The sequence below is a fragment of the Humulus lupulus genome, chromosome 7 (genome assembly GCF_963169125.1).
Source record: "Humulus lupulus chromosome 7, drHumLupu1.1, whole genome shotgun sequence".
In the NCBI taxonomy this organism is placed as follows: domain Eukaryota; kingdom Viridiplantae; phylum Streptophyta; class Magnoliopsida; order Rosales; family Cannabaceae; genus Humulus; species Humulus lupulus.
In genome coordinates, this window is record NC_084799.1 from 205804719 (window position 1) to 205820972 (window position 16254).

General features: G+C 31.6%; 1 protein-coding gene across 1 annotated transcript; it reads right to left on the reverse strand.

The window, feature by feature from the left end:
- Nucleotides 1-4954: 4954 nt before the first annotated feature.
- Nucleotides 4955-8611, reverse strand: LOC133792647 (peroxidase 60-like). Its single transcript, XM_062230553.1, has 4 exons — nt 8360-8611; nt 8035-8226; nt 7744-7903; nt 4955-5385 (listed from the first exon to the last, which is right to left on the reverse strand). The coding sequence occupies exons 1-4, from the start codon at nt 8609-8611 to the stop codon at nt 4955-4957; spliced, it is 1035 nt and encodes a 344-aa protein (XP_062086537.1).
- Nucleotides 8612-16254: the final 7643 nt, after the last annotated feature.

Below are 16254 nucleotides of genomic sequence, written 5' to 3' on the forward strand. Positions count from 1 at the left end.
TCACCGAAATTCTAATCCTAGCGCAACCAAATCGAGGATATTCAACAACCTGTCTCTATACTATGATGATTTTGCAACATATACAAAATGGAGCTTATGTTTTCATTGTATCAAGAAAATGGAGTTTGAAGAAATCACCAGACAAGTTGTCATGGGAGTTTACGGGAAAGTTATCAACCGGATAGAAGCTTTTGAATGATCTCAAGAATATTTTGCTAGAAGAAAAGTTTATCATACAAGGGAAATCGTATCATAAACTTGGGGGACAAATGTTATACCCAAAAAATGGAGAATGCATTCTAGAAGAGCTAAGGGGAGTGGTCCTAGGAGACCCCAAGGAGGATGTGGTCCTAAGAGACCCCAAGGGTATGTAGGAGGCAAGCCTCCCAAGATTTCCTAAGTGTTGGCTCGAACGTGTCCAAGGTAAGTAGCTAAGGAGGAGGAGGAGTCTCATGCAAGAGGAATGAGACTTAGACTTTGATAAGGAGAGCTATACAATGTTCGATCGGACATGTTTGGGGGATGCTAAAGGAGGTTGCCTCAATGTTGTCCAAGGTGAGGTTGCCTCAATGTTGTCCAAGGTGGGGTGCCAAGGAGGTTGCCTCGGACCACCTTGGTCCGAGGAGAAGCAAGGAGATTGGTTCAAGGAGGAACATGGCATGCTAGAGGAGAGTGCCATGTTAGAGGAGAGAAGTGCATGTCCTACCACCATGCACGTTCAACCCACCAAAAATATGTCCTACCACCATGCATATCCTACCACCATGCATGATCAATCAGCACTTGCATGGGTAGTGGGTAGGAGGTGGACCAACTAGCTAGGGGAGACTAAGTCAGACACAACTCCAACAACATACGCGGGAATCTCTCATTCTTCCCACAAATGGGGGGTTTGTTACATTTTGAATTTTGAATGTTTAAATGTAATAAATATAATAAAATATCCCTATCATAAGGGGATATCAGTTGAGGATCCCAGGCCTATAAATAGAGAGTTTATGGGATGAGAGAGGGGGTTCCTTCTGCTTCTTATTTCTAGAGAGAGAAAATTGGGTCCGTCTATTCTAGAGAGAGAAAGTGCTGAAATAAGAGAGAATTCTTGTATTTTTCACAATCTGTACTGAAGAAACTCAGCTGGCTCAGTCCATCTGATCTTGAGTATAGGTCTATAAATCACAATTCTAAGTGGATTAGGCTATTACCGACAATCGGGGCTGAACCACTATAAAAATCTCCTGTGTTATTTACTTTTCTTGTTTATACCGTCTGTTGTCGTTTTTATTTCTCTTGAAGGCTTGTCGTTATTGACGTTCTCACGTCGTTGGCTAAAAAGACAGTCAACAACTAGGTGCAAGAAATATGCAATGCACATTTGCTTAGTTTTATTTAATAAAATTTATTAAATATATTTATTAAGTTTTTATGATTGTCATATAAATTTTAAATAAATAAACAATATTAGATATATAAAAAAAATGACATCAACATATTAAAAGAAAAATTAAACCTAAACATTGTTTATGAATTTATAAAAATATATATTTATATATATTAACATTTTAGATTATAAACTACACTATTTAATGTATAAAATATTCATGATAATATTCAAATCACATATTTATAATTGGAGAAGAAACTTGTTTATTCTGATAGAAGATAAATATTATTATAATTTTTGTATGCAGTTACACAGTCTATCTATTTGTACACACACGTGACCTATATATAGTGTATTTATAATGTTTGTGTTACACCTAAATTTCGAGAATAAATAAACAACCTCGAAATATTGGCTCGTAAAAGTGTAAGCTCGAAATTAGCAAGAATCAGCATTGTACTTGTACATGAAGTACCAAAGCCACATCATCAACACTTGAGCATGAGTTGCAAGCTCGGAGGAAGCAGAAACCTCAAGGAGATGAACTCGACAGACTCATCTAGCAAGGAGGTGGTGACAACTGGAATGTGCCATAATACAAAATAACTTATAAAAAGAGGTGATTTTGCAAATTAACTTACTGGATACTTTTATAAGTGTGATCAGGCTATTTCTAATAAGTCTTAAGTGTGTGTTTTACTAGTGACTTTCTTTATTTTTTAAGCTTGGTTTAAAATATCTCATGATATAAAATCAGAGCCTAATAACAACCGCATAAAAGTAATTATTTGTTATTGAGGAAATTACATCAAATATGGGATTTTTTTTTAAGACTTTGAAAAATATGGTAGTTTTTTTTCTTACGTTTCTTATGGTATATTTTTTTTGGTTTACATTTTTATAGGAGTTTTTTTCTCATATATTTGTAATATTTTATTTGTATACCATATTTTATTTTTATAGAGTTTTAGTAGCTAGTTTTAATATGTTTTGAAGTTATTTTTATAATTTTAATCTATCTGTAATATTTTTTATCATTCATATTTTATAAATTATTTTTGTACATTATATTTTGAAAAAAAATGAGACCTTATTCACCATGCTTTTTATTTCTATTTCTTATTTTCTTTTCTTCCATTTTATATTTTCTTCAACATTTTCTCCATAGTAATCACTTACCAGTATTGAAACAATTTTGAATTTTTTTATGTGGTATTAATCGTATGTCACTATCAATTTTTTTTAGCGATGTGTGGTAACTGGTTACCACTATCAAAATCAATTTTATTTTTTAAGTGGTGTGGTGGTAATTGGTTATAGCTATACAAAATAATTTTGATTTTTTCTAGTAGTGTACAATTATCAAAATACCAACAACATTGTAATTGGTTACTTAGTGAGATTTAGAAAAAAAAAACATATATTAAGAAAATAAACTAAATTGATCGTGAAAGCAATTGGGCATAGCTAGGTCTAAAAAAAATTAGATCAAAAAAATAAACCAATTGCGATGGTAACCAATTACTTAACCAGACCTGAAAAGAAAAAGGAAAAAAATAGGATCCAAACAAAAAATCTAAACTAATCATAATCGTAACTGGTTACAGTTAGGTTTGAAAAAAATAATTTAGATCTAAAGAAAGAGTCGCCATGATATCTGGTTACTTAAACAGGTGTGAAACCAAAATCATATCTAAACAAAAAAATATATATAAATTGATCATTATTGTAACTGGTTACAACTAAGTCTAAAAAAAATCAGATTTGAATTATAAGAATTAGTCAACTTGGTACCTGGTTACTTAAACAGATTTGAAAAAACAATTCTGAACAAAAAAAAAACCTGAAAAAATCATGATGGTAACTGGTTACATTAAGTGTTGGAAGAAAAAAAATCAGATTTGAAGGGAAAAATCAAATTTAAATGCAAAATCAGATATGAAGAAGAAGAAGAAGAAGAAGAAGAAGAAATAGAAAAGAGAATAACATTAAAATACCATAAGAAGAAGGAGATTGAATAAGGTAACTGGTTTTTTTATGATAGGTATCGGGAACTAGGGATCTAGTGGACGGTGTGATGTACACGTGTAGTTTGTCTCTTGTGATTATTTGTGGTTTCTCTCTATTTTTGGTTTATAGATGTTGATATATGCTTTTGTTTTCAAAGCTAATCATGCATGGGTTTTATTAAACTATTGGTCCATTGATATAGTTGTTTCCCTACTTGGCTTTGTAAGCTCACCCCCATTATCTCTCCCATTCCAGGAACCCAATGATGTGACTGTGGATAAGGTAAATTATTGGTGGAGCCAAAGTGATTTATAGCCTAGTTTTATCCATAGCCATTGTCCTGTCTTTTAAACATTGTTTATATATTTGATTTGGAACTTTATGGTATGTATCTCGTAATTAGCTATGTAATAGTTAGGAATGAGGAATGACAGATGCTAAATATTATTTTAGTGCTTTATGACTTATTAAATTTAACTATTTGGTGATTACATAATTGTGGGAATACTATTGTTTTATGTATAATAATAGATGTTTCTGTTTTTATCACTAATATTTTTATGTATAGTTATAGGAGTCATTCCATTATTTTTGGACTTATAATTATGGTATTATTTAGTATAAACTAAATAATCATTTATAAGGATTATTTTCCAATAATGGTCAAAGTTTGACATTTGACCATCCAAGTTACGGATATTACAAATCTACCACAGCCTAGGGCTCAGGTCGTGACAATACTCATTAGGATGTATGGTAGGAATTTCAGCTATTGGGGAACACCAAAAACTAGATAAAACTAAAACTTTTGGCACTTACACATGTAATTGAGAAAGGGTTGTTGGAGTTGTCTAATAAAAACTTACTTGGAGGTGACAAGAATGAGAGCTTAGAATTATACGAGCAATGTGTGTTAGAAAAATTTAAAAGGTCATATTATAGCATAATTAAGCACACTACACAAAAACATTTTGATTATGCACATTCGGACTTGTTCATAGTTGATGACTATTATTCAAGACAGTTACTAGTTTGAGTTGTTTCTTTATTTTGTGCCATCATACCAAATTCATATATTCTCTACATAATCAACTCTGAGAGAGAAATTGGAATTCATGGGATCCATAGATGAGGAATTATTATCTCATTGCTTTTGTTTTGGTTATTTTCTATTTTGAACAATTAATTTAGGTTCCTCTAGTTACTAAAACTTATCACAACACTACACATGAAAGAAATGTTACTATAAAATAATTAATATAACATGCATCTAGTTCTATTTATTGGAACCTTATAATACCCAATAGGAAATAACATGGTGCATTTCTATAATGTGATCGATCGTTGTTGAATTTAATTTTCACAACGTTTCTTTTATATCACGTGGTGATTTTCATGTTATTGAAAAGTAACAGTCAAGTTACAATTTAAGACCAAAATTAAATAGATAAAAACTTAAAGCAAATAGGAATCACAATAACAGAATAACAATATTTCGAACATGAATAATTATGAAAGAAAGAAAGAAAGAAGAGGTTTCTTGTTCTTGTTCTTGTTCTTGTTCTAGAATAATTTTATTGATCTGTTGATCGATCGGCATGATTTTCTAATCTCGCCCTTACTGGTGTCGGTGATGACCTCGACTCGTCCCAACTTGACCATGGCCTGCCCAAATTTCTGGGCAAAGTCATTCCCAAAGGCTAGTTGTGAGACAATATTTTTGGTGTGCTGATCAATGGCTAATTCTTGGTCAATCTTTAGAATTCCATTACTCATAAGTAGTTGATTATAGAATGCCTTATCAACTACCAAGGCACTCTTTGGAGTCTGGTCCAAGGGAACGATGTTGTCCACAGTTGACGGCTGTGGACACTTGGACTTCAAAGCATTCACCAATGTTGAGTTCATTGTTGGGTCAGGCTTCCCACTGCCATTGAAGTTGTAAACTCGATCTTGGAAGAGACTGCAGTGTGCTATTCCAACAGTGTGCCCACCTGCATGCATGCATTGATTATAATATAAAGTATATAAGTATTTTTGAAAAATTGGAAATCTTCTTTTATAAAAACATAATAATATATATTTTTTTGAGTTAATTACATCTTCCACCGTGATCTAAAAAAAAAATTGTTTTATACGGTACAGTTAATAAATTACAAAAATACGGCATTCACTACATACCACCCGTGTATATATATATTAACCCTTTCTTTTACTTTTTTGTTTTAATTTTTAATAAGAATTAGGCATATCAAATAATATAATAATAATTATAGTTACTACCTTCAATAAAATAAAATAAAATAGAGTAATTTATTTTATTTAAAATAAATATATTTATTAATATTTATACAATTACTCAAAAAATAAATAAATATTTATACAAATTACAATATACTGTTAATTAAAATTAACATTAATAACTATGGTAATGTTTGGTAACCATTAAAAAAACAGTTTTTTATTTAATTAATTAAAAATTTTACAATTAAACATAAAATAGTGTTAGGTAACTCTATTTTTATTTTTTATTTTTTAAAATTTTAAACAAAATTAATTAAATTTTGAAAATAGAAAATTTTCACTTTCAAATTTTTTTTAAATTGTTTTCAACTTTTAGTTTTTTTTTCTTCTCTTCTTCAAATCACCACCTCATTTTATATTGTTAAACAAAACATAAAAATAAAAGTTATCAAACGTATTTATTATTTTTTATTTTTAAAAATAAAAAACAAAAATAGTTATCAAACATATTTTTATTTTTTAAAAATAAAAAACAAAAATAAAAATAATATTTCTATTTTTGTGTTTAAAAAATTCAAAAACAAAAATTTTACCAAACACAACCTATATGTTACAATATATAGTTAAAGATAATCACAATATTATTATTCTTTATAAAAATATTATATATATTTTTTAAATCATAGCTAGTCAAGTCTCAACACTCAATGTTAAACCAAAATCATAATCTAATCCAAGTTTCAAGTTTTGTTACAAAAATATATTTAAAGTTAAAAAAATTAGTTTTGTAAATCTTTGTAATAATCATGTTAAATAAATTTATAAATATTTATGTAAATGTGAGTTACAAAAATAAATTTTTTAGTTGTGAAATTAGTTTTGTAAATTGTTGTTACAAAAATGTAAAACTTGTTTAAAGAAAAATATTGTATTTCACCACTATATTCAATAAAGTGTTTTATAAATAATGAATATCTTAAGTTTATATTTTTAAGTTGTATAACATAAATATGATGGTTCATGTAATTTTTTAGTACAATATTGTAACAATATAAAAAAGTATAATAATTTTATGTATATTTTGTTTATGATTTCTTAACTATAAAATATTTTCGTAAATATTAATTACAAAAATATCTTTCTTAGTTGTAAAACTAGATTTGTAAATTATTGTTACAAAAATAAAAAATTTAGTTACGAATTTGTTTGTAAGTTTTATCTACAAAAAAAAAATCTACAATTCTATAACTGATTTTGTAAATATTATTTACAAACACGTAACAGATATTTATAAGTTCGTAACATGTATTTACTAGTTTGTAAACGTTGATCACAAGAAATTGTATTTTACAGCTTTTATTTATGATTTTGCTACTCTGTATTTGCAATTTTTCCATTCCGTGTTTTTATCCAAAAATTCCGTATTTTTGTAATGTACCGTATTTTTCAGATTTTTTTTAACTTTTAGTGTATTTTTGTAAATTTCCCTAATTTTTTTTTTAAAAAGTGGGTTGTTTTAACTTTGGGCTTTTGGGCCCTAGGCGAAAAGCCGTCTTGCTTTAGTTTAGGCTGACCCTGATGTAGATACAGCTAGAAGTCATTACTTATGCAATCTAATCTAAAGGAGTATTTTATATGAGGTTTGAGTTTGTGGGAGTAGAGTTAGAGTGATTTTAGACAAAGAAAATGTACGAAACTCAAGTTTTTAAAAGGGTTAAATATATGACTTACTTAGAAATACAAACTTCCAACTCATTAAATATAAATTTACCAAACATGGGTTATTAGATTTGGAGTGTTGCTATTTGGCACTTTAAGGTGTCCAACACCACATGAGGTGACAGCTCATAATTGGTTAGCGATACCTCATAATACTTATTAAATTCAAATAAGTGAGACTCGATGTTGGATTGCACTAATAACAGTAGGTCACCTACTTGTGGTGTTGGGCACCAGTGGTGCCCTTTAGCAATTCTCTTAAATTTGACATTCTCATTCCCACCAAACCATACTCCTATATCAAACACCCAATTATATGGTAAGTACGATTAGATTCTATCTCAAAACTAATTGATAGTACAAAACTAATTGATAGTAAGTTTATGTACCGAGAAGATAAACCATGTCCGCGGTATCGAGTCCCTTCTGACTAAATGCACTAATGGAGTTAGACACTGAAATTGTAGGAGGCGGGAGATTAACATTGGTAAGCTTAGATTCTTTTCCATCCAATCTTCCAGTCTCTACAACATACTGCACTTTTCCATCCTGAAATTCCAAATAAATTGTCATTTTTCAAAAGCTATACATGAAAAGTGTCATTTTACCTATAATAATTAGTAGATAATGAAATTATTAATGTGAAGAGACTATTATATATTTTGAATTATTACACTGGCGAAGTTGACAGCATCTCTGGTAGCCATAGCGATGATATCAGCACAAGAAACAACTCCAGCACAATAATCCTCCAAAGTTTGCTTAATCGAATCTATAACGTTATAACCTCTAACACTTAGATTTGGACCAGCTTTCTTCTCGGTTAGGCTTCCATCTCTGTTTGTATCAATTAGAATTGAAGCATCGCAACCCTTTTCACCATAAAATTAAATAATAATAATAATATTATTTAAAACGAAAGTAGTACAAGAAAATATATAAGTAATAATAAACAATAATCAACTTTAAAATTTATAAAACAAAGTGAGATCAGATCAGGATGACCTTAACAAAGCAATCGTGGAACTGCATTCGAAGAAGTGCAGGTGCAATAGTTGGGTCTTTATCAAAAGCTGCTTTCATGGCGGCTTTGACAGTGGCCTCAACATTCACGTCTGTTGTTTGAAATTTCAAAAATGGCCAAAAGCCAGTAGAAGTGATGCTGCTGCATTTTCTGCTGTAGTAACCACTCTGCAACGAACCAGCATAGCACTGCCCACTCATACCCAAAACAAAGATACCTACAATGGTCGCCATGGCCAAAACCCGCCTATTATTCTTCATATTACACACCATTTTCATATATACTATATATTAGGATTTATGAATGTGATCGTTGTGGTTTTTGTGTCCCTTTTATAGGGAATTTGGATGGAATGAACTAGTTGGAGACTTGTTGTAGTATAATATATATAAATATATATGCTTGGCACGTACCACTTTATATATATTATATTGTTTGTGATTTTGATTCTATTACTGTATAGTTGGACAGGATAACGTGCTAAATAGTCGTGCATGACATTTTTTTTTTTGTACATATATATATAAATAATTATTATATATATGTGTGATATTAGTGTGTTTTGAGGCTTTGTATATAATGCAATTATAACACATGTATGTGATTGTGTTTGACGATTTCAAAGTCAAAATTTTGAAACTAATCACATATATAAGCATTGGGTTTATAGCATAATTACTCTTATTTATGTTTATACTCTTTAAAAAGTACTTAGATTTACAAAATAAAATAATAAAAAAAGTACAACTGAATACTTCATGCATATTAATTTTGTTTTTTAACAAAATTCTAAATTTAATATGGTTCCCTTTCAAAACCAAATAATATTTTTCAATATATTATATATACACTGTATACAAATTTTAAATAGGGAATATATCAGATTGGCCCTTGTGTTTTGCCCGAATACTCGATTGGTCCTTATGTTTTGTTAAATGACAAATCGGATTCTGTGTCTTGTAAAATGGAACAAAATGACACCATGAGCCCGATTTCAGTCAAATAATTTTTCAATATGACAAAAATACCCTTGAATTTTTTTTAGTAATGAATTAAATAATACAAAATAAAACATTATTAAATTATAAAAGATGTTAAAATTTGAAAATTAATAAAAAAGAACATTTTAATTATTAAAAAAAAATCAAAATTCAATATACACTTCTCTCTCCTCCTAGTCCATCTCTCTTCCCTTCCTGATCTTCCTCATCCTCTCCTCGCCGACCACCAAACCTAGAACGGTCCTCCACCAGCTGAGTGTTTTGTAAAAATGACCTAAATGGAAACTTTTATTAGGCAAATAGCCTTTCAAAAACTTTTATTAGCAAAATGGTCTTTCTTTTTAATTAACAAAATTCTTAATTAAAACTTATTTAATTAACATTAATGTATATTTTTTTGGCTGAATTAGATTGAAAATAAAAAAGAAACCCTAGGAAAGAGAAATCCTCATGCACTCTTGAACGTGAGTGGTCTGATTCTCCTTTCCTCATTTATTGTAAAGGTTAGTACTTTACTTGAATCTCAGTTTTTATAATTGAGTATTCATTATTTCAAGTTATATAACTATATTTAGCATAAATATACCTTTTTCTACTAAAAAAATGAAATTCCAATGTAAAAATAGGTCCAACTCGAGGTTGAAGACGACCGAGATGCGACCCATGTGGGTCTCACAGAGTCTCTTAATGCAATTTTCAACAGTGACCAAAAATTGCACTAAGCGACCCTGTGAGACCCATGGTCGCATAGGGTCGCTTAGTGCAATTTTTAGCAGTGACCAAATTGCATTAAGCGACCCTATGCGACCCATATGGGTCTCACAGGGTCGCTTAGTGTAATTTGGTCACTGCTGAAAATTGCACTAAGCGACCCTATGCGACCCATATGGGTCTCACAGGGTCGCTTAGTGTAATTTGGTCACTACTGAAAATTGCACTAAGCAACCCTATGCGACCCATATGGGTCTCACAGGGTCTCTTAGTGCAGTTTTCAGCAGTGACCAAATTGCACTAAGCGACCCTATTTGATTCATAGGGTCGCATGGGGTCTCTTAGGGTCGTTTTATATGTTTTAAAATGAACTTGTATGGCTTTAAAGTAATTATAAGCTAATTGATATGTTATTTTTATTTTATGTTAATTTAAATATTTAACTTTATGACAGATATGGATTATGCCTTTATTTGCATGGACTATAATGGTGAGTGGAAGATTGTAGATAAACGCATTTGGGAATGGTTTGGTACTGGTTGCAACAAGGGATTTTTGGTTGATAGAAGTACAAAGTTTCATCAATTAGTGGATAAAGTCTACGAAAAAATAGGTGTTGATCGAAATTTGTATGAAATTGAAATTACTCATAAGTTAGTTAGTGAAACATTTAGTAAGATGGCACCAAGTCAGGTTTGTAATGATTCTGATGTTGAGGATCTTATGATATTCTACAAAGATAAAGACGCAATTCCTCTATATGTGTGCGTAAAAAAGAATAAAGCTAAAGGAAATACAAATCTTGTCAGTGATGGTGATGGATTTGTTGGTGATGATGATGAGTTTGGTTGTGATGATAATGATTTTGATAGTGGAAGTTTTCATGATAACTATTTTGGTTGTCATATAATCGAACAAGTTTCAAATGAAGATATAGTGCATAACAATGGAGACATCATTGGTTCCAATCCAACACCAAATGATATAGTACACGAGGGTGATGACAATGTACTCGAGGAATGTGTTACATTAGTTTAAGAAAATAACAATGTAACTGAGGGAGGTGACAATGTAGTCGACAGCGGTTAGATCATCCCTTATCGAAATTTTGATATTGGAGAATTTACCAGAGAAGCAAGTCAAAATAGTGGGAGACATGATGGATCTGATTTAAATGTGGGTCGACACTTTGCAAGTAAGGATGAATTGAGTTATTATCTTAGTGTCATCGCCATTAATGGGAGATTTGAAATTAGAACAATAAGATCAAACAAGTCATTGAAGGAAGTTCGTTGTATTAGTGAAAATTATTTATGGCGAGTGCGTGCTACAAAGATGAAAGATTCAGAATTCTTTGTCATTCGGCAATACCATATGGTCTTCACACTTGCTCATTGATGAACCGAAATGCCAATCATAGACAAGCATTTAACTTTTAATTAAGAAATAAAGAATAATCAGAAGCTAAATTACTTGAAAAGTTACCTATGGGTCTTCACACCCAAAAAAAGGTGCATGCACAGGTCGAAGGATGTCAATCAAAACATTCAACTTTTCCATTAATGTCACATTTCTCTCTCTATTCAGAAACTCACTCTCAGAGTTGGCTGCCATGATTGTGTCATGCCTCTCTTTATTCAATCGTTCCATCTCCTCATACCTCTCTTTATCCAAACGTTCCATCTCCTCATACCTCTCTTTATTCAAACGTTCCATCTCCTTATATCTCGCTATGTGTAGTTTTTCTTGGTCAGCCATGAAACATTTTACTGATTCCAATAATTCACTATAAACACGATCAATTGGGGCTGATTGTGAGGATGGCACAGGATGAACTGGAGTAAACTGAGGAGGTGGCATAGAAGAATCTACAAATATCTGGTTTGAAGGACCCTCTGAGGATGGTGGATGAGGAGATGGAGGTAAGGAATCTGGCGTAGAACAACTGGTATTATTGTGGGCCTCTTCTCCCACAACAATACGAGGATTATTATGCAAGATGACATTGTCGCCTAAAAATGAAGAAATCTGATCTATAATGTCATTTGCATTGTCTACATAGCTATGAAGCCTTTCATAGAACAATTGTACCTTCTCTTCCGCACTTGGAACTTGAGTAGGTCGCACAAAGAACAGGAAAACCAAATAAAGAAAAGTAAAATAAGTTAACATAGCCAAATATATTTGCGTTTTAAAAAATTCATAAGCAGTTTTTAGACGTGGATAAATACCTCATCATCTTCTTCTATTACTTTGGATATTCTTGCAACTGTGATATTTTGGACCTTAACATTTATTTTCCAACCAATCCATCGTGGAATATGATTTCCTGGAATTCTTTGTCTAATCATTTCTCCCAATTTCGGCATTGCTTCACAGATCCATATCTATAAGAATCAAAACAAAAATTATATAAGCATGAAAAACATATGATAAGCTATACTTATCAAAATTTAGATACAAAATTTTAGATTTTTTTACCTGAAATATCCAAGGACAACATATGAAGTTCCACCTGATCATATCTTTATTATTATCTTTCCGGAACTTTACACGAGTAATTTGATCTATAATCTTCTCATATACCAGCCTCCCCCAAGGATATTTATCAAATATTTCCAAATTATCCACTAATCGTTGCCAAGATAAATCTATTGTGCTACCAGCACTTGAAGTTAAAAGAAATGCACTTAGTAGGTAGATAAAGCATACATTCACTCTGTCTTTCGTTCTCTCCTCTTTTGGTATATTATCTAGCACATTTGCTACATCCTCTATTTTTATAGACATATCCTTGAAGTACTTATTATTTAAATTGTTGTTTGATGAAACCACATTTAGTTCTTCTGGAGTTAATTCGCCACTAGTGTATAATCCAGATACTATTGCAAACTCTTGGATAGAGAATCTCATAAGTTTGCCATTTATCAAAAACCACAACTCATGCTTTTTTTGACAATTTATCCTCCTTGCAATTTTCTGGTGAGATAAGGTCCCCCAAAACTTCCCTTTCCAAGGGAGGTCCAAAAAATGACCCAACTGACTGTATTTTCTAAAAACAAGCTTGTCAGTTTTTTATAACCAAGAATTTATTTTTTTTCAAATATTTGCATCGAAGACCTAATGGTAACTTAGATTTCGTTTGAACATTCTCATTCATAATAACACTCGGGACACAAGGAAGCTCTGTTGTCAAAATAGTTCTAGAAATCTGAAATTTTCCAAACAAACAAAATACAATGTAAATAATAAGTGCAAATATTACAAAATTGAAATAAGCGACCCTAAGTTGGGTTAGGTCTCTTAGTGTATATTTACATCAACAAGAAAATTGAATTAAGCGACCCTAAGAGACTCAAATAGTCACAAAGGTCGCTTAGTGTATTTTAACATCTAAGAAGAAAATTGAACTAAGCGACCTTAAGTGACCCTCTTAGTCGCAAAGGTCGCTTATTGTATTTTAACATCAAGAACAAAATTAAACTGAGCGACCCTAAGAGACTCAGAGGGCCGCAAAGGTCGCTTAGTGTATTTAACAACTAAGAAGAAAATTGAACTAAGCGACCCACAGGGTCCCTTAGTGTATTTAACAACTAAGAAGCAAATTGAACTAAGCGACCCACAAGGTCGCTTATGGTCGCTTAGGGTTGCTTAGTGTATTTTAACCTAAAGAATAAAATTGAACTAAGCGACCCTAAGGTATTTTAACATAAATAATAAAATTAAACTAAGCGACCCTGAGGGTCGCTTAATTCAATTTTATTCTTTATGTTAAAATACACTAAGCGACCCTAAGCGACCTTGAGGGTCGCTTAGTTCAATTTTATTCTTTATGTTAAAATACACTAAGCGACCATAAGCGACCCTGAGGGTCGCTTAGTTCAATTTTATTCTTTTATGTCACAGAATGTATACCCTAAAAGACCCTTAACTGCACTAGGGCAACTCTATGAGTTACAAATGGTCTTTTAGTATAATTTTCAACTCAATATATTCATATAATTTTCAAAACAGTGATGAACTCTAACAATGAAAATAAACATAAAATTATAGAATCTTCACTTTTTTTCAAATTGTACATCATTTTACTCAAAATCAAAATTATTCTAATCTATTAAACTCATAATCTTAATCATTCTAATTCATTAAACTATAATCATAATCTTACTTGTTCATTTGATGAGAACTGACAAAATGAAGTTGATTCCTCCATTGTTGCTTTCATTATATTTTCTTCAAAATAAATAGGATAAGAGAGTAAGGGAACGAGTGAAAGTGAAAGTGAAACTATTATGGAAATAAGTAAAAGAAAATAAATACCAGGAAAAATCTTGTCGCCGTTGAGGGTGGCCGAAGCTCGTCGCCGGCAAACTTTTGACTGTAGAATAGAGTTGCTGTCTTCAATGGAGAAGAAAAGACAGAGGTGTTTGAAAGAGAAGGGAGGAAGACGAATGGAGTTGCTGTTTAGGGTTTTGTTATATTGATATTACGCTTATTTTGTTTACAAATTCTACCACATCATCATATTTTAAAAAATGAAATAACTATAAAAATTAATTAAAATAAAAAAGCCATTTTGCAAATATCAATATCTGATATAGTCATTTCGGCAAATTTCACCCACCAGCTCTTCCCTTCCACTCATTTGGTTCTCCTCTGAAGTTGGCGAACTCCGAAGTTGGTTCTCCTCCTCGTGGACAAACGGATCTGGCAACCTCCGACTGGGCAACTCGGATCTGAAGACCTCTTGGGCGAACGACGACAAATTCTGGTGCAGCAGGGATGAATCTGGGCTCTTCACGTGGCCAGAATTGGTGCGACGGGAAGCTTGACGTGAGCAAATCAGGGCTTGGCAGAGGAGAGGCCGAGGGGTTCGACTAGCAAATCTGGGTGAGGGAGTTGATGGTTAATCTGAGCTTCGATGATTGCAGAGCTTCAGCAAAAGCTTTCGTGGCTTCATTTGACTTCCATGGCTGCAAAACTTTAAAGCTTCAACTGAAGCTTCAATGGCTTCACCCAACTTCTATGGCTGCGGAGTTGGATCTAGTCGAGGTTGGGGATGAAGGGCACCAACGTGGAGGTAGATCTGGCTAAGGTTGAGGACGATGACAATGTTGCTTAGGGCTGGCAGTCAAGGCACCTGTAAATGGAGGCAGGAAGATGGAGAAGAGAAGAAGAAGAAGAAGAAGAAGAAGAAGAAGAAGAGGAAGAAAAAGAAAAAAAAAAGATTAAACTTTTATTTTTAATTTTTTGATTTAGTTTTAGTTTCCTTTTAAATTTTATGTGTAATTTTTATTTATGGTTTTTAATTAAGTAATACATTATCTATTTATTTTATTTTAAAATTATTTTAATTTAATTTTTATTGTAAAATTTCTCATTAAGTAATTGATCAATTCATTAATTTATAAATATGAGGGCATTTTAGTCATATTGAAAAAATATTTGATCAAAATTGGACTTAGGATATCATTTTGTTCCATTTTACAAAACACAGAGTCTGATTTGTAATTTAACAAAACAGAGAGACCGATCGAATATTCAGGTAAAACACAGGTGCCAAACTGATATTTTCCCTTTTAAATATCATAGTGTATATAAATTTTTAAAAAAATTCATCAAAAAAAGTATGAATTTCGTCCAAAAAAAAACATAAAGATTTAATTGTTATAGTTTTCAAGACTTTGATTGTCAAAAAAAATCTCAAACACTAAATTGTTGAATCTATGCTAAAAATCATATTGATATTTTGTGTGTGTGTTTTATATATATATATATGTGTGTGCTGTCAGTGTTTACGACCCGTGAACAGTTTTCGACATGATTTTTTTTATGACCGTGTATATTGTAGCTATTTAGAGAAGCCTGCAAATTTTCAGAAAATTCATAATAGTTTACAGTACCGAAAACTAGGTTCAAACATGTTGTTGCACGCGTGACTAATTTTTTTTTATGCGAGTGAAAAACAACATGTTTGAACCTAGTTTTCGGTACTGTAAACTATTCGAAATTTTCTGAAAATTTGCATGATGCTCTAAATAGCTACAATATACACGGTCATAAAAAAGTCGCGCCGAAAACTGTTCACAGATCAAGAAACACAGAGAGCCACCGGTAGGGCTTAAAGTGAAGTCCCTATAGGGGAATTCTCCTGAGTTTGGTCA

Bases quoted from the DNA above. Each gene is read 5' to 3' on its own strand.
- LOC133792647 (XM_062230553.1), bottom strand. From the start codon at position 8,611: ATGGCGACCATTGTAGGTATCTTTGTTTTGGGTATGAGTGGGCAGTGC. The intron at 8,227-8,359 runs GTCATCCTGATC...TATGGTGAAAAG, and splicing joins TCCACGATTGCTTTGTTAAG to GGTTGCGATGCTTCAATTCT. The intron at 5,386-7,743 runs GTACATAAACTT...GCATGCATGCAG, and splicing joins GGACATGGTTTATCTTCTCG to GTGGGCACACTGTTGGAATA.